Source organism: Calcarisporiella thermophila (assembly GCF_041956535.1).
Source record: "Calcarisporiella thermophila strain CBS 279.70 unplaced genomic scaffold VTP21scaffold_9, whole genome shotgun sequence".
NCBI lineage: Eukaryota > Fungi > Calcarisporiellomycota > Calcarisporiellomycetes > Calcarisporiellales > Calcarisporiellaceae > Calcarisporiella > Calcarisporiella thermophila.
Window position 1 is genome coordinate 305,883 of NW_027192199.1, and position 20,652 is coordinate 326,534.

General features: G+C 50.0%; 9 protein-coding genes across 9 annotated transcripts; 6 read left to right on the forward strand and 3 right to left on the reverse strand.

The window, feature by feature from the left end:
* Nucleotides 1-310: 310 nt before the first annotated feature.
* Nucleotides 311-2,312, forward strand: VTP21DRAFT_11481 (uncharacterized protein; the record flags this gene model as incomplete). The annotated part of the gene is made up of 6 exons (XM_069390930.1): nucleotides 311-457; nucleotides 640-778; nucleotides 840-1,013; nucleotides 1,076-1,410; nucleotides 1,469-1,868; nucleotides 1,981-2,312. The coding sequence occupies 6 exons, from the start codon at nucleotides 311-313 to the stop codon at nucleotides 2,310-2,312; spliced, it is 1,527 nt and encodes a 508-aa protein (XP_069252112.1).
* A 2,039-nt stretch (nucleotides 2,313-4,351) lies between these two features.
* On the forward strand, nucleotides 4,352-5,931 carry VTP21DRAFT_11482 (uncharacterized protein; the record flags this gene model as incomplete). Its single annotated transcript, XM_069390931.1, has 6 exons — nucleotides 4,352-4,740; nucleotides 4,828-4,887; nucleotides 4,957-4,981; nucleotides 5,091-5,262; nucleotides 5,335-5,472; nucleotides 5,564-5,931. The coding sequence occupies 6 exons, from the start codon at nucleotides 4,352-4,354 to the stop codon at nucleotides 5,929-5,931; spliced, it is 1,152 nt and encodes a 383-aa protein (XP_069252113.1).
* A 914-nt stretch (nucleotides 5,932-6,845) lies between these two features.
* Nucleotides 6,846-9,770, forward strand: VTP21DRAFT_11483 (uncharacterized protein; the record flags this gene model as incomplete). Its single annotated transcript, XM_069390932.1, has 10 exons — nucleotides 6,846-7,078; nucleotides 7,156-7,334; nucleotides 7,441-7,491; nucleotides 7,630-7,742; nucleotides 7,838-8,027; nucleotides 8,105-8,369; nucleotides 8,436-8,462; nucleotides 8,539-8,981; nucleotides 9,059-9,148; nucleotides 9,217-9,770. 10 exons carry the CDS (start codon nucleotides 6,846-6,848, stop codon nucleotides 9,768-9,770), a joined length of 2,145 nt encoding a protein of 714 aa, XP_069252114.1.
* Nucleotides 9,771-10,051: 281 nt separating this feature from the next.
* VTP21DRAFT_11484 (uncharacterized protein) lies at nucleotides 10,052-12,214 on the reverse strand (the record flags this gene model as incomplete). Its single annotated transcript, XM_069390933.1, has 10 exons — nucleotides 10,052-10,289; nucleotides 10,377-10,693; nucleotides 10,761-10,880; nucleotides 10,943-11,145; nucleotides 11,215-11,320; nucleotides 11,394-11,477; nucleotides 11,542-11,624; nucleotides 11,699-11,762; nucleotides 11,831-12,053; nucleotides 12,117-12,214. The coding sequence occupies 10 exons, from the start codon at nucleotides 12,212-12,214 to the stop codon at nucleotides 10,052-10,054; spliced, it is 1,536 nt and encodes a 511-aa protein (XP_069252115.1).
* A 316-nt stretch (nucleotides 12,215-12,530) lies between these two features.
* VTP21DRAFT_11485 (60S ribosomal protein uL10) lies at nucleotides 12,531-13,545 on the forward strand (the record flags this gene model as incomplete). The annotated part of the gene is made up of 2 exons (XM_069390934.1): nucleotides 12,531-12,848; nucleotides 12,922-13,545. The coding sequence occupies 2 exons, from the start codon at nucleotides 12,531-12,533 to the stop codon at nucleotides 13,543-13,545; spliced, it is 942 nt and encodes a 313-aa protein (XP_069252116.1).
* A 223-nt stretch (nucleotides 13,546-13,768) lies between these two features.
* On the forward strand, nucleotides 13,769-14,511 carry VTP21DRAFT_11486 (uncharacterized protein; the record flags this gene model as incomplete). The annotated part of the gene is made up of 2 exons (XM_069390935.1): nucleotides 13,769-14,009; nucleotides 14,072-14,511. 2 exons carry the CDS (start codon nucleotides 13,769-13,771, stop codon nucleotides 14,509-14,511), a joined length of 681 nt encoding a protein of 226 aa, XP_069252117.1.
* Nucleotides 14,512-14,844: 333 nt separating this feature from the next.
* Nucleotides 14,845-15,346, reverse strand: VTP21DRAFT_11487 (uncharacterized protein; the record flags this gene model as incomplete). Its single annotated transcript, XM_069390936.1, has 2 exons — nucleotides 14,845-15,071; nucleotides 15,163-15,346. 2 exons carry the CDS (start codon nucleotides 15,344-15,346, stop codon nucleotides 14,845-14,847), a joined length of 411 nt encoding a protein of 136 aa, XP_069252118.1.
* A 986-nt stretch (nucleotides 15,347-16,332) lies between these two features.
* On the reverse strand, nucleotides 16,333-17,544 carry VTP21DRAFT_11488 (uncharacterized protein; the record flags this gene model as incomplete). The annotated part of the gene is made up of 1 exon (XM_069390937.1): nucleotides 16,333-17,544. The coding sequence occupies one exon, from the start codon at nucleotides 17,542-17,544 to the stop codon at nucleotides 16,333-16,335; it is 1,212 nt and encodes a 403-aa protein (XP_069252119.1).
* A 2,716-nt stretch (nucleotides 17,545-20,260) lies between these two features.
* Nucleotides 20,261-20,587, forward strand: VTP21DRAFT_11489 (uncharacterized protein; the record flags this gene model as incomplete). The annotated part of the gene is made up of 1 exon (XM_069390938.1): nucleotides 20,261-20,587. One exon carries the CDS (start codon nucleotides 20,261-20,263, stop codon nucleotides 20,585-20,587), a length of 327 nt encoding a protein of 108 aa, XP_069252120.1.
* Between the last annotated feature and the right edge of the window lie 65 nt (nucleotides 20,588-20,652).

The window sequence follows — 20,652 nt, forward strand, 5'->3', positions numbered from 1 at the left end:
TTGGAGTTTGCTTTCGATTCTGTTCTTTTTCCTCTTCTTCTCTTTATTATGTAATTGTTTTTTTATTTGATGTTTAGTTCCTCTTTTCAGCTCTCCACACTTTTTCCTATTTTCATTCCCTGTATGTAAAGACAATCTAATCTTGATAAAGGCTGCTACCTATACGCACATGAATTGGGCTGGCCTTTTGGCCAGCGAGACGGCTCATCGATCCTGCCCGATGCAAATTGAGCTCCGACCAAATCACGACAAGGGCCGAGGGCCTAGCCGTGGAAATAGGCAAGCACTGCACCTGAGATAGTGGAGAAAAATGGTCGATCGCCTGGACATTGTGTACGCGATCCTTGTCACTCTCCATCTCTTCCTCTGCCCCTACACCAAGGTGGAGGAGAGTTTTAATTTGCAAGCCATCCACGATGTGATGCGCTTCGGTGTATTCCCGGATGCCCTGAAAAAGGTGAGAGCTGCCTCCGGGAGGAGGGTTAGGGGCTGTATTATGGAATGCTTGCGATCCACGGGCTACCCTCTGGAACCCCTCCCCTTCCCCGCCTTCGCACTTTTCTTTTCTCTCCACTCCACCATCTGACTGACGCGTCTCTCCACGCTTGCAACCTCGCCTCTTCTTCCTCACTCTTACAGTATGATCATTTCGAATTCCCGGGGGTAGTTCCTCGTACCTTTGTGGGAGCGCTCGCAATCGGCGGCCCCCTGCGGGCTCTCTCCCAAGGGCTGGAGCTTGCTGGGGTGGAGGTCAGCAAGTTTGTTTGGCAGTATTCCGGTAATGTCCCCCATTTCTTAAGGCATTGGCGTGGGATGCCCATTAACCTTCGATGCTGTAGCGCGGTTCATTCTGGGCCTCTTCACCGCCTACTCGCTCGCCCGTTTACGGCGCTCCGTCGCACTGCAGTTTGGAAAGCCGGTCGCCAATGCGATGGCGCTTCTCAACTGCAGCCAGTTCCACACGGTATTCTGGGTCTCGCGAACGCTACCCAACATGTTCGCATATCCCCTAGGTAGGTCCGACGGCCCCTTGTTAGCAAGCACGCGTATTCACCCTTTGCCTCTTCACCCCCAGTTCTCCTTGCCTATGCGCACTGGCTCCAGCCGTCCCTCCGCCCCGACGAATACCGCGCCGCCCACCTGTATCCCATGATCCGTCTGCTCGTGTTCGCCACCGTGGTGTTTCGCTTCGAGCTCGCCATGTTGCTTGCGCCCATCGTCGCGGTGGAGTGGCTCGTGCTGCGGCGCCTGCCCTTCTGGCGCACCGTGTATGAGGGCGCCCTGGCCACGGGCGCAAGCTTCTTGCTGACGGTGGCGGTCGACTCGTACTTTTGGCAACGGCCGGGGCTGTGGCCCGAGGGGGCGGTGTTCTACTTCAACGGGATTCTCGGCAAGCATGTCGAGTGGGGGGTGAGTCCATGCCGCTTTTCTATCCCATAGGCCCCTGCCTGATGAAGGACCCACGTAGGTGGCCCCGTTCCACGCCTACTTCGCCTCGCTGCTGCCCCGGATCCTCGTGGTCGCGTACCCCCTTGCGGCCATCGGCATGCTGCTGGACCATCGTGTGCGCCGGTACGTCACGCCCATCCTCGCGTTCGTCGTGCTCTTCTCCTTCGTGGCCCACAAGGAGTGGCGCTTTGTCGTGTATGTGGTGCCGGTGTTCAACCTTGCGGCCGGGGTCGCCCTCATCCGCCTGTACCTGAAGTCGCGCTCGTCCGCGGTGTATCGGCTCGCGATCTTTGGATTCGTCTCGCTCATCATGGCGAGCTTCATGGCGAGCGGCCTGGGCGTGCTCGTGTCGAGGCACAATTACCCGGGCGGGGTGGCGCTTGCAAGGTTACATGTGCTGGAGGCGAACGCCACCGACGGTAAATTCCTTCTTTTTCTGCAAGGAGAGGCGGCTGGCGGCGGATAGGCCGCCGGGCGCTTTCTCGTTGGGGCATGCTTTATTGATGCGGGGAGCTCTGTGTTGGTTTACAGTCCATGCGCACATCGATGTCACCACGGCCATGACGGGGGCGTCGCGGTTCGGGCAGCTGCGGGAGGACTGGAGATACTCCAAGGTGGAGACCCACCAGAGCCCCGACGAGTACACCGTGTACACCCACCTCCTGACCGCCTCCCCCGCCCAGCACGAGGCGCGGTTTGCGGTGCTGGAGGAGGTGAGCGGGTACGCGGGCATGAAAATTCGCAGGCCGAGCAAGACGCGGGAGGAGGCGGCCGCTCGCTTACGCGATGAGGGGTGGTGGGCCCTCAGCCCGGTGGAGATCCTGCTGAAGCCCCAGGTCTGGATTATGAAGCGGCGAGACTGACGAACACATGAAAAAAGAAAAAGGAGTAGCGCCCTAGGCGCAATCCAATGTCGGGCGTTTTCAATGCAAGAAAAAGGTCTTTATTTGAAAAAAAAAAAAGAATAAATAAGTGGGAATTGGGGGATATGGATTTGCTTGATATCTAGATAGGCTAGGATCATCATGCAAGCTTGGCATTCGATATCAGTTGCCCATTTTTTGCAAAGGGCCCATGGTTACATAGAATAGAGGTCTCCGCCGATACACATGAAGACAGCTTTAGCTTATCCATGTCATTTAGTACCCCCAGACTAGCTTGAGGGAGGGCCTGGGAATTAGCTGGAGACAGTCCTTTTGGAATAGGAGTACATGTTCCGATAGCTGGGAGCATGAATGCTGAGGGAGTCGAGAATGGTGTGTTTAGACCAGATGGTGCAAATCTGGCGAGCAGGTCAGCCCCATTTTCATGGCGAATACTGCCGTGGGGCTGCCATTGGTTCCATGGGCCAATTTGACCCTAGGCTCATCTCACGTTGTCATTGTCGAGTCCATCGCCCGAGACGAAGCTATCTCGCAAGGATCAGTGGCAAAACACGGATGGTCCGGAAATTTCCATGGAGCCATTCAAAGAGTTTTCAGAGAACAACGTGGGTGCGAGCAAGAACCATTCTAGTTCTGTTCGTGGCCAAATAGTCCTCGCGCTCGGCAACAACGTGCGCGGATGCGTTACACCATCCATAAGCCTCGCAGCCCGCTGCTGCCGCGGGCAGGGATGGGCAGGGCAGGGCAGGAAGCCTTCCGATGGAGATGGACATGACGAAGATGATGGCATGGGCGATGAGAGATGGAGAACAGCCAAGAGCCAGAAACCCTGCTCAGAATTCGGCATTCCGGGCCGGGCGGCTTGCGCTGGTAGGCGAAGGAGATCAAATCCGAGGGTGGAGCGGGAGGGATTTTTGCCGCCCCTCTGCCGTCCTCCCTGATTCGCCGTGCGCCATCTTCATATGCTCCCGAAGCGGTGACGAGGGTGCCGCAAGCTCGGCGGAGCGCGAACGCAGCCAGGGCTCCCCCCCAATGGGAGGGCGCGGCGCTTGTTTTTCTCGGGGATGCGCAGCAGAGACACATGCAGCCAGCCCCGACCACAGGCTCCAAGAGCGGGAGCACAGTAGCGTTGAATGAAGTGCCACATCGGCTCAGCGTTCTATGGAGAACGGGCCGTGATGACATCGGATGGCCCCTAAATGGGAAGGCCCTTGGTGCGGCCCTGCGCAAGCCTCCGCCGATTAGCCTTTCCGGGCTAATCGCGGCCCCCGCCATTTGCGGCTGCAAATCACAGCCGAGACCCCCGGCGCCCTCCCCCTTCGCAGCGCTCGGCGGTTTGACGGCGCCCCTTGCTCTGCAGCGCCGGGGAAGGCGCCCGTTGGCTGGACGGGGCCCTTTGAGTTAGATTAAGCGCGGAGCCGTGGTACCTCCGCAAGATGGACAGCGATATCGGGACAGGCCAGCGCATCCATGGCTTCTATGAAACGCTTAGCCAATCGCCGGCCACGTCCTGCAATCTTGGAGAGCAAGCAGGAGACCGCAAAGCTTAAACCGCGATCATCTCGCGGAGCCGACTGGGCGGGCCATCGCGCCCCTCCTGCGGCGCGGCGGCAAGCAGAGTGCAGCGGAGAAGCGGGCGGCGGCTGGCCGGGCTCGGGCCGCCGGCTCCCGCCTCCCTGCCTGCGGCGCGCATCCCATCGGCAGGTCGCCAAACAAGCTTGCAGAGAGATCCCGGCCAACTCTAAAGCATCGGGCTATAGGGTTGCTGAGCTTGCCCATCTCGGCCAATAAACCGCCCTGGTTCATTTCTGTTTCCATCACGGATGTGGAGAAATGAAATCCCGTTTAACCTTATATTTTCGGCCTTGGGCTGGTTTTTCTTTCCTGCCGAAATTCGCGATTCTCTTCATCCCATTCCCCCCCCCCCCCCGACTCTCCCCCTCCCGCGCGCATCCCCCCTCCCCCCCTCCCCCCTATATCCTATTAATGTTACCCCGCGCATCTACCCTCCTAGCATAATGGGAAGCCAGATTTCCCAGCTGAATAAAAAGGCAAAGTCCAAGTGCAAGTCCGCCTCATCATCGTCCGGAATCCGAGCGGTCTCCTCCTCCATCATCCCGGGCTCTTCCCGGCGCTCCATCCCCGCCTACCTCCTTCCCACCAAGCACGATGAGAAGTCCATTCTTGAGCTGCGCAAGCGTGCGGATCACGAGCTGATGAAGAAGAAGCTCCAGAGGCGGGGCCGCGATACCGAGCCGGAGGAGGAGCGGCACAAGGACAGCTCCGGGCTCAAATTTCGCGAGGGGAGAAGCTACGTAGAGGGGCAGGCCTATCTCTTCCCCATCGACGAGGAAGACGCAATCCGTCTGGTGCACGAATACTACACATTTAGGGCAATCCTTGGATGGTGCGGCTCCTCTCTCTTCCCCTTCCCAACTCCCGTTGCCTTGCGCCGATGGCTGCTAACCGCTCTTTCTCTCTCTCCTCTCCGTAGCAACTTCTTTGCCCCGATAGAAGAACGCCTGCGGAACGGCTGCAAGGTCTTGGACGTTGGGTAGGTATTTGTCATGTTTGCCGCCTCTCGGCCCCTGTCTCATGCGTATCCCCCTTCTCTCCCATCCAGCTGTGGGCCGGGACTATGGTTGCTGGTGAGTTTCGACCCTCCTCTTGCCTCTGCTTGCCGGAAGAAAAGATGATGAAAAGGATAACCAACTCTTCGATGTGACTTCCCTTTGCTCGGTTGAACTCTCTTTCTAGGATATGGCCAAGGAATACCCCAGCTCGGAGTTCGTTGGAATCGACGTGCACTCGCTCATGTTCCCTAAAGAGATCCCCCCAAACTGTCGGTTCGAGGTGGTCGATGTGCTCAAGCCTCTGCCCTATGCCGACGAGGAGTTCCACTTTGTCCACCAGCGTAATATGATGACGGGTAGATTCCATTGAGGTTGCTGTTGGTTTCGCCTCCGCTAAAATTCTCTCCCTCCCCCCCTCTCTCCGCTAGCGGTCCCCAAAGAAAACTGGCAAAACGTGGTCAAGGAGCTCGCCCGCGTGACCGAGGTGAGCGGCTGGCTGCAGCTGATTGAAGGGGACATGGGCATGGAGCCCATAGGCCCGGTCACCGAGCAGCTGCTTTTTAAAGGTGAGAGTGTGCTCCATCCCCCCCCCCCCCCACCTTCCCTGGGTGCATACCAGGCCCTGGCTGACCCTCTAAGTCTGCCTTGAATCTAAAGTGTGTCACGCAATCATGGCGCGCGGCCTCGACCCCCACGTCGGCCGCTCCATCGACCGCCTACTCTCCAACTGCTCTACCGATGCCCTCGAGTTTTTCTGTCTTTCGGTGCCGGCGTCGGACTGGGGCCGTGAAGTCGGGCAACTTTTAAAACAAGACGTCCAGATGATCTTGGCGACATGGCGCCCATGGCTTGCTCACGTCATGGGGATGGAGGAGGCGGAATACGATAACATGGCCAGCAAATTCATTCTCGAGTTGAACGAATATCGAACCACCTTGTCCATCTATGTTGCCTACGCGCGCAAAACCGCCCCAGATTCCACGGCACCTGTCCCGGCGGAAAGCCAGGAGTTGGCACGGGAATGAACATAATTTATTCTGCCTTGACAATGACTACATGTACATCGCTCTGTTTTTTTTTGGTTTATTTTTCCTACTTCCACCTGTATCATATTTCCTTTCCTCTATCTCCCTCTGCTTCCTGCCTTTGCTTTGTCCATCCCCTCCCCCCCCCCCCCCCTTATCCCAATCTGCCCAAATGTGGGGTATAGGATAAGCGTTGTTTCGCCGTGCTTTAGATGAGAGACTCTATCTCCGCTATTCGGATGAATGGGCCCCTTTTCTGTTTCCTTTTTCTTCCCCGCCCCCTTCCCTGTTTTGTCTCATCGATGTATATATGCCATCAGTAATCTCTAGAGAGCTAATTGCTCATATAAACTTGTTACGTGAAGGTTTATCTGGACGCAGAGCCACGTGCCTGTATGGAAGACATAAGATCACTTCGGGCCAGGCAGAGGTTAGGCTGAAACCCAGGAGAGGGCGGCGCCCGCTATGTTTCGATGGCCTCATCTGCAATGACGCTGCCCGTGTTGTCTGATTACGTGCGTGTGTGCCCGTTGGGATTGGAAATGGCAGGGAGGGGTGAGAGATTTCAGCGGCTTAAGAAAACACCCGAGAAGCCTATCCTCGTTCCCACGGAAAAATGTTGAGGATCTCTCAGTGAGTGGCAGAAGGGGTCTTTGTTTTTCGGACTTTGGCCTCGACTCACCGGCCCCACGTCATGGGCGCGAGGTTATCTCCGCCTATTTAGCGATGTTGGTTGGCCCATGATTTCGCAAAACTTAAAATTCGAGAGTGGCAACGAGTCGACCGGCGCGTTTTGCTATGAGGTCGCATGACCGGGCCCAATACGGGCTGAATTTATTAGACACGCGAACCTCGTCCCCTCCCTTTCTCCTCGCCTACTTGTCTCCTCCCTTCCTCATCCCCCATCAGTCGCCATGAAAATTGGTGCCATCCTTGGCGCGCTCAGCGCACTCTACTCTCATCTCAATGCTGCGGAGGCCGTGCCCTTCTTCCAGCATCCTTATGCCCGCTTCGGGAAGCGTGAGCCTAGCTTCAACCCCGAGGAGGTTTTGCTCAGCGTGCCAAGCAATACCACGGCCCGCGAGAACCTTTGGTTCTATACGAGCGGCCCCGGCCTTGCAGGAGTGAACCGCACTCAGGCAGAATGGTAACCCGAGCTCGTCTCTCTCCTGTGCTTTTGGAGGCTAGGATTTGCCTTGGCTAACCGTCATTTTCTTGAGAAAGGACACGCGACAAGTTCAAAGAGTATGGGATCGATGCGGAGATCGTCAGCTATTATCCGCTGCTCAACTACCCGGTCGACCGACGCCTCGCTATCGTGGAGCCCGCTAATCTGGCGTTCGAAGCCTCCTTGAGGGAGGCCGTCGTCCCCGAGGACCCAACCTCCGTTATGCAGGATTCAGGTAGGAACATGGCGCGACCCCCTCCCTAGCACTCCATCCGCCTCCCTTTTCCCCCGCCTCTACTCCAGCGTATTTGACTCTTAACCTCTTTTCCCCCTCCTCAAAGTTCCCACGTTCCACGGTTTGAGCGCAAATGGGGATGTGACTGCAGAATTGGGTAAGGCTCTTTTCGGGAATGCATTTCAAAGTGGCACAAAGTTTAACTCCTTGCTGCTGCGCCTTTAATTTTATTCGATCCGCTCTCATCGCGCTCGGAACGCCTATTTTGCACAATCCTTGTTCGCCTGTCGCGCAGTCTATGTGAACCAGGGCAAATGGGAAGACTTTGAGTGGCTCAAGTCACAGGGCGTCAACGTCACTGGAAAGATATGCATTGCGCGCTACGGGGGAGTTATCCGAGGCCTTAAAGTAAGCCACTTGCTGCTCTCCTTCAGTGGCCGCCTGTCATCCTCACGTGCTTTTCAATCCCTCCTGCTCCCCTTTTCCTTCCCTCTCCTCTAAAGGTTCGCCACTGCCATCTAAATGGAGGGGTTGGCACGCTTATCTATTCCGACCCGGCCGACGATGGGCCCGTCGGCAAAAAGGAATCACCCTCGCCCTATCCCAACGGCCCATGGCGAAACAAGGACTCAGTGCAGCGTGGTTCGGTGGGCTACATTATGTTTGGGCTAGGTGACCCGCTTACTCCTGGGGGTATGTGAACATAGCACTGTCGAAGCTCCTTGACCACACAGTTTATTTGTTAAAAACAAATACTTCTATTGTAATAGTACCGGCGACCAAGGACGCCCAGCGAATCCCAGCCGAGAACAACCCTGTATTGCCACAGATACCCAGCTTGCCAATCTCATGGGGAGACGCCGAGCCTCTGCTGAAAAGTTTAGAGGGTCATGGCGTCAACGTCGAGAACCCTGCGGCACCCGGCTGGAAAGGTGGTTTGAACATCACCTACTGGACGGGCCCTTCTCAAGCAAAGATAAACCTGCGCAACAAGGTCGAATTCAAGACAACGGAGATTTGGAATGTTATCGCAAGGTAACCTGCTGTAGACCCGTGAGAATGCTTGGCCTTCCTATCCTTAACCCCTCTCTTTTCTACTAGAATCAAGGGTGCCACTGAACCAGACCGGTAAGCTATTTTGATAGCCATTGGGCCTTATGAATGATACTCATAGTACTCTGTGTTTCGATCCCGATATCCTAAGGGCGGTCATCATCGGGAACCATCGTGATGCCTGGGGCTTCGGCGCGGTTGATCCCCATTCCGGTTCCGCGTCGCTTCTCGAGATCGGGCGCAGCTTCGGCGAGCTTCTCAAGCGAGGCTGGAAGCCCAAGCGCACCATCGTGTTTGGCTCTTGGGACGCCGAAGAGTACGGAATCATGGGGAGCACGGAGTGGGTCGAAGACAACCAAAAGTACCTGAGGGAGAGCGCCGTCGCCTATATCAACCTGGACTCCAGTGTGGCGGGGCCGAACTATGAAGTGGGGGCCGCGCCCATCTTGAGGGACCTGATTCGGTACGCGACGCAAAAGGTCAACGATCCTAAATCGGGCAAAACCGTCTACGAGGCTTGGCAGGCGTACTCCAATGCAACGGTGGGCGAGCTTGGAGCGGGCAGCGATTTCGGCGCCTTTTTAGATTTTATCGGTGAGCACTCCTTAACCCTCGAACTCAAATGGGTGAAGGCTTACCTAACTCCTTTGCTCCTTCCCTTCTCTCCTCAGGAATACCCAGCATGGACATGAGCTTCAATGGCAACTACGGGGTGTACCACTCGAATTATGACAGCTTCTACTGGATGTCCAAATTTGGAGGTAGGTAGATGGGTTGCGTTCCCTCTGCCCACGTGGATTGGACTAACATTATTCCCCCCCTACTGTAGACCCGACCTTCGAGTACATGCCCACTATGAGTAAAATCATCAACCTGATGGCCTATCGGCTCAGTGATTCCGACATCCTCCCCTTCAACGTATCCAATTATCCACCTGCCCTCCTCTCCTACGTCGACACCCTTGAAAAGCTGGTTAAAAAGTACTCGGATGACGGCGCCGCCAGCCCGCTGAAACTCGACCCCCTCCGGACGGCCATCAGCCAGTTCGCCACCGCCATAGACGCGCTTGCAAGCAACGTAACTGCCTTGGAGAACGAGCGCACACAAACCCAAGGAGAGCCAAAGGCCGATTGGAGCTCGCGGGTGCAGGCGATCAACCAGCGGCTAATGAACGTGGAGCGTGCGTTCATTGACCAAGAGGGACTGCCCAAACGACCCTGGTTCAAGCATCAGATCTTCGCCCCCGGGGTTCGCTACGGATACGACGTGCAATTCTTCCCCGCGGTGGCTGACTATGTGGAGGAGAAGAACTGGACCGCCGCGGCCGGTGCCCTCGAGCGGGTGGTTTCCCTGATTAATGGGGCAGCTGACAAGTTCAAATAAGGCCGTGGCCCATCTGTCTGTGATTGCGTGGGTTTTGGTCTTTTAGTCTATGGAGGGATATGGTCTATTTAAATGAAATAAATGCATTCCGAATCTCGTCTGCTTTGGCCAGCATAAAAGTTTATTCTGCCACTGATGGTCACTGTCAAATTACACAAGCTTGCGTGGAGAAGCACTGATAAGTATAAAAGGAAAAGGCTGTTATGAACAAGATTTTGGGGAGGGGAAGGAGGGGGGAGGGGGGAGGGGGGAGGGGGAGGGCCTGCTAATGGAACGAACGACTACAAATCGTTCAAATCGACGTTCAGCTCTGTCTCTGCGATGATGGACTCGTAGCGAGTCAGCGGCTTGGACAAACCAAGGGCTTTGACTGCGTCCGTGAGCTTCGGTACAGTGCTTTTGAACTTGTAGAATCCCGAGGGGAGGAAATTCGCCGCGGAGGGTGCAGGGGAACCGATGGCAGGTGATTTCGAAACGTGCAGGATATCTGGAGATGACCCCGCTTGCTTCGACTCCTCACTAGAGAGAGTAGAGGTGAAAAAAAAAGGAATAGCAGGGTTAGTATACGAGGGCTAGAACGGTCACTCCATTTATTCCTCCACTGACCCCACGACCGTTTTGATTCGCTCCTTCATCTCCCGCTTGAAATTTTCCTCCGCCATCCGTATTTCGACGGCGTTTGCCTTGCGGTTACGCGCATTCAATTTTGCATACACATCCTCCGCCCCGCCGCTGCCCACCTTCTTTTCCGCCACTATGTTCTTGAGATGCTCTATTCGCTCCTGGTACTCGCGAGCTTTTTCCATGTCACCCTGAGCAAGTGCAAGGTCGCGCTGCCGAATGAGCTCTGTCTTCTCAAAGACCAAATTCTTACCCACCACCCCCAGCCTCTCCTTTTGTTTGATGATCTCGGCGATGTCCTCCTGCAAATCAAATGGATGCAATTGAAACGATCCACCAAGGAAGAAGCGCCCAAAAATGACCACTTACATCTGTGCGCACGTAGTTAAAGGCCTTTTCCAAATCCTTGCGTTTTCGTTCGACGTGTTCAACTGTGGTGGGCTTAATCCTATCCTCCTGGCACTGCCATCGAAGACGGTTATACTCACGCTACACATTTATATATGGAATTAGCACCTGGGCAGGATAGGGAGGAGCGAGCGGGCCATTACCTCGGTGAAGTTTTGATTTGAAATGATACTCATATTGAAGAGCTTTTCGGCCTTGCCGTGCTTTAGCACGAGATGTTTATCCGTGCACGTCTTTCCAATCATATATTTGCGTCCACCCTCCTTCACATCAATAATCTGGGCAATCCGGTATACTCCTCCTTGTTTTTCTTTGCTTTCACCAAGCAAGACTCGAACAAAGCACCCTGGGCGTCGTAGGAAATGGTAAATAGGGGTGACAAAAAAAGGCGTAAAGTAATAACAAAGGGACCTACCGATAACGGTCTTGTTAAAAAAGGGCAGATACACCCACTCCTCCAAACGATCTCGCGGAATACGAATAGAATTCAACTCTTCAAGGTTGGCATACCTTCTTTCGGCCTATTAGACAAATCAAGGGGAGAGGAGAGGATAAGCCCATAACAAGGGCTGATAACGCTATTTCCAAACTTACATCCGAACTCTCCTCTGAATCACTCTCATCCCTATAGGCAGGTGAAAGTCTACGTCGCGATTCTTGACCAAGCGATTTCCTTGCCTAAGAAAGGGTCCTATACGTTATTGAGGGAGGTTGGGATTCAAAGGAACCTCATGGATTTTACCTCCTTCTGACTCTTTTCTTCACGCCGTCTCATCAACTCGGGAAGTCCTTTTTTACTAGGTTTCTCTTTAGATCGGTTTGATTCTAGATATTTAAATATATACAGATAATGATCAGCAAAGTGGTGAAAGGAACAATTAGGGGAGGAAAGGAATTACTTCGCGTTTCATGGCCCGCCTTCAAATGCTTTTTGACTTCAATCCGATCAAGAACCATTTGACGCTAAATTGGACGGATATGCATTTATGTCAAAATATGAAAATAAAAGTTGGCATGAACAATATATGTACCTGCTCTAGACGCTCGTTTAAAATCTGTTCTCTCTCCAACTCTGGCAATGCCTCCAGCCTCATGCGATCTTCTTCATCGCCATAACCATCGGGTCCATATTTATCTAGAATAGCTTCATCCTCCTTTTCTGAGTCGGGATCGGCATTATCCTCCTCCTCATCTTCATTATCTATTTCAACATCTTCATTTTCAGAGTAGTAATCGTCTGATTCGTCAGAGTAACTAAGAATTCGTTATGATTAGCATTGAAAGTATAATGGCGGTCACCAAATAAGGGTGTATCACTTTTTTCTTCGCCGCTTCGCGGATGATCTAGCATCCCTGCGCGATCGCTTTGCTTTACTATTTTCAAGTCGATAATCGTCTTCGTCGTGTGAATCCATGGCCGCGATGTTCTAATGATCTATTTTATGAGAGCAGTATCAAGAGCGAAGGAGCGATAAATGTGGAAAAATTCCAAGCCACCCGTTGTCGTCGACCAGAAATAAAACTCGATCCTGTAGAACCCTTTTTCCTCCTCTTTTTTTCCTTCACATTTTTACGACCAAGGTAAGCATCACTAGCATGCAGTGGCATCCATCCATCCATCGATCGGACTAGCCCTTTAACTCATCCATCCATTCTATTTTGTCTTGCATCCATAGTCGTCTTTAAATTCCACTGCAAGGAGCCCCTTGAACACAACAAAACAAACCAAAGATGTCAAAGGGAGACGGCCCACACAAGAAACAAGAATACTTCAACAAGCTCCGCAGGCTTGTGGAGGAGTACGAATGCATCTTCGTCGTCAATGTTGACAACGTCGGCTCGAACCAGATGCACGAGATCCGTCGCAGTCTCCGTGGTGAGGCTGTCGTTCTCATGGGTAAGAACACCATGGTGCGCCGTGTGATCAAGCTCATGTTGAATGACTTCCCTCAGCTCGAGAAGCTGCTTCCTTTCGTCAAGGGCAACATCGGTTTTGTCTTCACCAACGGAGACCTTAAGAACGTCCGCGAGAAGCTCGTCAGCAACCGTGTATGTATTTTATTGAAGAATGAAGAAGGCGAATACAATGCATAAGAATACTAACCTCACTCTCTGTCTCTAGGTTGCTGCACCCGCTCGTGCTGGTGCTCTTGCCCCGGTTGATGTCGTTGTGCCCGCCGGTAACACTGGTATGGAGCCCGGTAAGACCTCCTTCTTCCAGGCCCTCGGTATCCCCACCAAGATTGCCCGTGGTACCATTGAAATCGTGAACGACGTTCACTTGATCAAGAACGGTCAGAAGGTCGGTCCCTCTGAGGCCACCCTCCTCAACATGATGAACATCTCGCCCTTCACCTACGGTATGACCGTCAACCAGGTGTACCAGGCCGGTACCGTGTTCCCCCCCTCCATCCTCGACATCACCGAGGACTCGCTTGTCGAGAAGTTCATGCAGGGAGTCACCAACATTGCCTGCGTTTCCCTCGCCCTCAACTTCCCCACCATCGCCTCCGTGCCCCACTCCATCGCCAATGGATACAAGAACTTGTTGGCCGTGTCCGTTGCCACCGATTTCACCTTCGAGGGTGCTGAGCAGATCAAGGCTTTCCTTGCCGATCCCTCTGCCTTTGTTGTGGCTGCCGACACCTCGGCTGCTGCTGCCTCTGAGGCTGCCCCTGCTGCCGCTGCTAAGGAGGAAGAGGAGGAGGAGGAGGATGACGACATGGGCTTCGGTCTGTTCGACTAAAGTGTTGAATTCTCTTCTCGTGTGTGTATTCTCATAATGAAAATACAAAATAAATAACACATTTTCTATACACACATGCATCTACATGAATGGCTGGGAATTCCATCTCCCTTAGTGTCTTCAAATTTGATTTAAAACACTGGTACACAATTTGCTTGAATATTCAAAAACAAAAAGTCGTTTGTGACTATTTTTCACTTGGCTTCCCAAGGTAATCTGGCTCATGTTTTCTCGCTGCGCTCTTTCCCATCGCACGCGCCTACCCCTTAAATCTGCCTTCCCGTCATGCAAGACGCTCTATGCGGTTTCCTTGCGCCGCGTGTCAACAACTAATAGTGACAAAAGGGAGCTGATCTTCGAATCGCCTAATGGAAACGGGGTACGCTTAATTAAAATGTTCTCTGTGTCGGCGACAGGTATGTCGCTCGTCGCCACCCCTTTCACTCTACAATACCCTGAGTTGAGTAAGTTTTCCGAAAACTTTTCCTCTTTTCATCCGAATTTCAGCAATCCGAACTTTTCTTAGTGCAAAGCGCCGGCATCAGCTCCACCATGCTTTTCGGGGCTCTTTTTGCCAGCATCTGCTCCACAACTCTTCTCCACACGTTCCTGAGTCCCTATGTTCTCCGCATCTACCTGCAATATAATCCTTCGGCGCGAATACCCGCGCCTCCCTCCTCTACCCCGCCCGAGTCCATCCCTCCCCTTGCACCCAACACCATCATCACCCTTCAAACCCCCGGGTTTGCAGGGGGGATCAAAGCGACCACAGTGCGATTGAGAGACCTGACGTTCGGCAGCTCGCTTTTGACGTGGAGAGTCAAAAGCGACGTCGTGGAGGATCCACAGTTCGCTAGGCAGATTGTCCAGGAGAAATTTTGGCTAGACGCGCGTGGCGCAAAGGGCGCTCAGCGGTTAAGGCAGTTGGTGGACATCATCAAGGAGGCAGGAGGAGCCGAGAGTTAGAAGGCCCTGCCTCTCGGGTGTAAACAAACGTATCATAGAAATAATATAGCAATCATGGTGATCCTTTTGAGTTTGTTTTCATTTTTGGAGCAGCAACACGGTTCTACTCGTTATCTCTAACGATAGACATGCAAACAACTTTGTTTGATTAGTAAAAAGGCAACATGACAAGTGGTGAAGCTATTAGAGTGGCAATGCAAATAAAAAAGAAGTGACGAGATATAGAAAGGCCGTATGATTAATTTTAAAACGTGGTCTGATATTGGACAGTCGAATATATATATATATAAAGGTCTAGCATTGTGGGAGAAAAAAAAAGTAGCCTTAAACCTATTAGCTGAATCCGCCGCAATTTTGTCGGTTCTCGCCGCAAAGCTGCAGGCTCATCATGTTGATGCCCCGTGAGCTCGAATATGCTCCAGCTCCAGGGAAAAACCAGTGTTCGCCCTTTTGACAGTTGGGCTTGCTATAAAGGACGAGCTTGTAATTGCCAACGATTTCTGCAGCTTTAACCGTGACAGGTTGTTGCACATTGGCGCAACCCTCTTGATCGGACGTAACTAAAAAGAAAATGAACAAATTTGAATCCATCTTCGAATACTGGAGATATCACTAGGGAAGTAGATCCGTTCAATAACCCATCGAACATACCTGTGGCGACCGCTTTTTGCATGGTGATATCATTGAAAAGCGATATTCTAACTTTGTTTGCAGTTTGTTTAATGGGCTTCTGGGCAGGCTGCTGAGCAAGCGCTTTTTGGGCTCCTTTGCGCTGAGCGGCCACTTCGTGGATAAGTGCAATGCAACAAATAAATAGCAAAATCGAGAAACGCATTAATGATTTAAGGAACGGCAAAAGGAAAAGCACAAAAAGGAGGAGGAAAATAAAGGAATGATGCTTATTGCAATTGAGAAAAGAAAAAAGAAAAATATTAGATATACAAAGTAAGCTTCGTGCTAATCTCATTAATCCTCCTCCAGTGATTGTGGAAATTAACCCAATCCGGTTTTATGAACTGTAGCTTGTAAATTATTGGCAGATTCTTGATAATTCAAACTATCTGTATAAGGATGATAAAGATCACATTCATTAGAAAAAAGCACATTTATATGCAATTGTGAACAGCCAAGGCGCACACATATTCAGCCATATAAGTGAATGAAGTATTGGCCCTCTCCCCATTCCCTTAATTCTCTTCTTATATTCCCCATGGCATATACAGGAGGGCTTATGGAAATTAAAAGATGGAAGCGTGGAGTAAAATTATGTGTCAAAGTCGAATAGCCTTGAAGTATAGCGTAGAGACGTTTCGAAATAATAGGGTGTACGGAAATTTTCTAAATATAAGAATATGAGGCATTAAAAACGTACATTAGACTTGAAAAAGGTGACATAAGAGTCGCTTCCTAATGACCTATAATTAAATCAACTTTTCAATTTCCTTCTATATTTGGAATAGTCCCATGATTTCACAATTCCACTTCCTAGATTAAATGGAAATTCGATAGACTAAGTTTAAAACTCTACACTGGTTCAAGGCAAAAATACGGCATCGCCAATGAAAGTCGCAAGAATTTCCTAGAGACTCTCCTGACAGCTTTCGCTCAAGCGAATTCTTACACGAGGTTAGTTGAAGTGTCCAATATCCAATAGCCAATAAACCTTTCGATCTACAATTGCTAGCTTATTGAGAATATTATTGTTTATTGGTAAAGAGATAAAGAAGCTTAACACAGCTTTAAAAAAAAATACCCATAAGAAATCTATTGGATTTTCTACATAATCATTATTTATTCGTTTTATTGTATACTAACTTTTCATTACGCGGAGTCTCGTTTGTGGTGACCCTTGCTCTTGACTTTCACTGAGTTGTCGAAGTCTCCGGTGGCCTTTGTGTTGGCATTGCGGTTCTCGACAGTTGAGCCTCCAGATTCAGCATTGGAGTTCAACAGGGAAAGGTGGTCAATGAGGTCCAAGTTGTTCAGTGCGCCATCAGCAATACCACGTCTGCATGGGCCACCATGGCGCTTGTGGTGGTGGTGTCCACCTTGGAAGATGGAGTTGTCGCAGTCACCAGTGGCGACCGTGTTTGCATTGCGGTTCTCCGCAACATTACCGCCCGAGTTGGCGTTGGAGTCCAGTAGAGAAATGTGGTCGAGGATGTCGGCATTGTTGAGCGAGCCATCGAGCAAACCACGTCTGCATGGGCCCTTATTCCACTTCTTCCAGTGGTGGTGGTGATGTCCGCCGCTCTGGAAGATGGAGTTGTCGCAGTCGCCCGTGGCCTTGGTGTTGGCATTGCGGTTCTCCGCAACATTACCGCCCGAGTTGGCGTTGGAGTCTAGGAGGGAGATATGGTCAGCGACGTCGGCATTGTTGAGGGTACCATCGAGCAGGCCACGCTTGTAGTGGTGGTGGTGGCCCTTGTCCTTAACTTTGACCGAATTGTCGAAGTCACCCGAAGCCTTGGTGTTGGCATTGCGGTTCTCGACGGTCGAGCCACCAGAGTTGGCATTGGAGTTCAGGAGGGACAGGTGGTCAATGATGTCGGCATTGTTGAGGGAGCCATCCAACAAGCCACGCTTGTGGTGGCCCTTGTCCTTAACTTTGACCGAGTTGTCGAAGTCACCCGAAGCCTTGGTGTTGGCATTACGGTTCTCGACAGTTGAGCCTCCAGAATTAGCATTGGAGTTCAACAGTGAAAGGTGGTCAATGAGGTCCAAGTTGTTCAGTGCGCCATCAGCAATACCACGCCTGCATGGGCCGCCGCCATTGCGTTTCCAGTGGTGGTGGTGATGACGTCCATCGGACTGGAAAATGGAGTTGTCGCAGTCACCAGTGGCCTTGGTGTTGGCATTGCGATTCTCTGCAACGTTGCCGCCCGAATTCACGTTCGAGTTCAGGGCGCTGACGTGGTCGATAATGTCAGCATTATTAAGGGAACCGTCCAATAGACCACGTTTTATAGGGGTTGCCTGAACAAAGCTGACAAATGCGAGGGCAACGGCCAAGCTGATCAAAGTTGTCTTCATGGTTGAATAGGTGTTCAGTAGATAAGGTAGTATGGTATAATATATAAAAGATGTGTACAGTTATATGGCAATTAGATGGGAGAGCTCGAAAAGAGTGCAAGCGACTTTCTGTGAATACGCTTTTTTATAAAAGAGAGATTGTTGGATGATGTGAAAAATGTTGCAGGGTCTGCGTTTTTTATATTCAAGAATCGGTCCATTACGGGATATTTTAATATTCATTAATCCGGCGTATTTTTAATTACTCTCTTTGTTGTCAGGCTATTTTTCTCCTAGAAAAATAGCCACCGATTTGGTTCTCTCCCCCCTGCCCTTCTGGAAGTAGAAAAATGGCCGCGCCAAATATGACCGTTATTTTTTTCATTGAACGTTGCTCGGTTGACATCGAAACATATGTTAAATGGGATCTAGAGCAGGGGGAGCGCAAATTTTAAGTATTCCCAAATATGGATCACTATGGAGAAAGGGATCGACGTTTACCATATTCAAGGAAATGGATAGACGCTGGAAAAAAAAAACTCGGTTATAAAAATCTTGATAGAGATATTCGTTGTTGTCATGATGAGCCCAAACTGTCTGTCTCGGAGATATTAAAAAAGGTGAAGAGGGTTATCGTGGAAGTTAGGGGAGATATACTATCATTTGAGCTGCTTGTCTTTTTTCACTTCTATCGATCGTATTTTTTTATTTACATGGGTTTAGAGGTAAATACTTTATTGTTCCGATACACTCTGTGGCACAACTCCTGCCAGAGATCGGTGTCAAATCTTTTGCCTATCCAGAGTTATTTCAAGTGCGAAGACATTCGGTTTGAATTTCCTATGTATTTAAACCGACAATGGTATAATCGATAGCTAGGGCATAGTTAACCACAACCGACCCACTGTATATTAGAGTTATAGATCCCAAACCTGATTAGACTAAAGAAATACGAAAACATTGAGGCCCATTGCAAACTTTAACTGAATTTTCAAACAAACTTTAACACAATAGTCGATCTTATTTCATTGGTTACTTGATTAAAATGGTGAAGAGATAATATTGGAAAAGTACAGCCTCATGTGTGGAAGAGCTGGGCATTTGGAAACATGCGTTGTAAGAGTGTGGAGAAGATATGTCGTAATTTAGAATGTCATCGAAGCCATGCTCAGTAGCAGTAGTTGCCAAGAGCAGCTAGAAGTTAATAGTAGAAACAGTATGTCTGATGGAATTGAAACATACAAAGTTACGCGCAAGGGAGAGTTTGGAATGGCCTAGCTGCTGATGAGAGTAGAATGGTGGAAGTCAAGATAAGCCAGCACCAGGAGGTTGAAATGCCATGAAAAAATATTCTATTCCGTGCGGAATGGTATCAATGGACTTCATATGGTTAAAAACTTGCAAAGAAATTGTTATGAAAAACTTCTTATGCTATATTGTTCTCTATTGGGTGCGCTATGTGGTTGTTATTTCTTTTTGCACTATATGTGATGTCAAAATAGAGATGCGGATCAAGGTATTTATTGCCTTGTCATTTATTTCTCACTAAACCAAAAGTTATCTTTTGGGCATGTTATCCGAGATAAGAAAAAGATAGAAAAAACTTGGACTCCAGTGATTTATTGCGACGTGTGGAATCGAATATACATATAAGTGGTGATTCAGAGGCTGATGGCAAAACTGAGCGTTTGGGATATGATTTTCGGAAATTTTGGATATTAGCCTTTGTTATCGTGGCGATATTCATTCCATGACATACAAAGAGTCATCAATTATGATGCCCAGATATTTCTTGGGGATACACAATCACAGCCTACGACCAATACGGAGTTGTGCATGAAATCATAAGTTAATGGATCAATTAAATCGAGCACCATATTTCAAGCCTTGTCACTAAAATCACTAGTATTCAGAATGGTGATAAGTGCATATCTCTGCTACACTACATATTTCCGCAAAAGCACCTTAGATCATATCAAAAATGAGTAGGTCGATTTTTACTTATTATAGTTGAAATATTGAAATATTTCAATTAGTTCGCCCACTAAGAGATGGATTAGCGCTTTATGTCGATATGAGCTAAGAATAATTTACTTAGTTAAATACAATCCAGGAGCATTAGTCAACTTTTCAATATGGTTCTTATATTGGCCAGCACAACTAACTCGAGGCCAGGGCTATCTGGTTGAGTTTTAATGACTAATCATAGAAACCATTAGAAAATCTAGGAAAAAAAAATTGCTCAATATAGCTACTTGGAGTAAATAGGATAGCGCAAAGCAAAGTGAGAAGCATAAATTATAACACCAGTAGAATGTTCAATTATGAATATTTGGCTCATTGAGCCAGATTTTCATGTTTCATGCCACTCATCTAAAGCTTTGTAAGGATCGTTCATCAAATTTCAACCCAATCATTTGCTCTTCCAGAAAGAAATTCCATGTTTTTATGTTACATTTAAGCTGATCGATCTTGACGTAAATTCAAGCTAGTATCAACACACACCTATTCATGATCATTAGCTGAAGAGCAAAAGTTAATATTCTGGAAATAAATTTTCTATTTCCGCAGACGTTAGAATTTGCGAGAAACTTATGAGTGGTCATCAGAAGGTTTCGTCATATAAATTACTTGGCAGGGGTATTTAAAAGCAGCCATCAGCCCACCGCTACGCGATTTTTTTCTTTTCTTATTCTCATCTTTTCCCTTTTCCCATTTTTCAACCATCCAATTCATCATGCAAATCTTTGTCAAGACACTGACCGGCAAGACCATCACTCTTGAGGTTGAGTCATCTGATACTATTGAGACGGTGAAGCAGAAAATCCAAGACAAAGAGGGTATCCCCCCGGACCAGCAACGCTTGATCTTTGCTGGTAAACAACTTGAGGATGGCCGCACTCTTTCCGACTACAACATCCAAAAGGAGTCAACTCTCCATCTTGTTCTCCGTCTCCGTGGTGGTATGCAAATCTTCGTCAAGACTCTCACCGGCAAGACAATTACTCTTGAAGTCGAATCATCCGACACGATTGAAACAGTAAAGCAAAAGATTACAAGATAAAGAGGGCATTCCTCCGGATCAGCAGCGTCTGATTTTCGCCGGTAAACAGCTTGAAGATGGCCGTA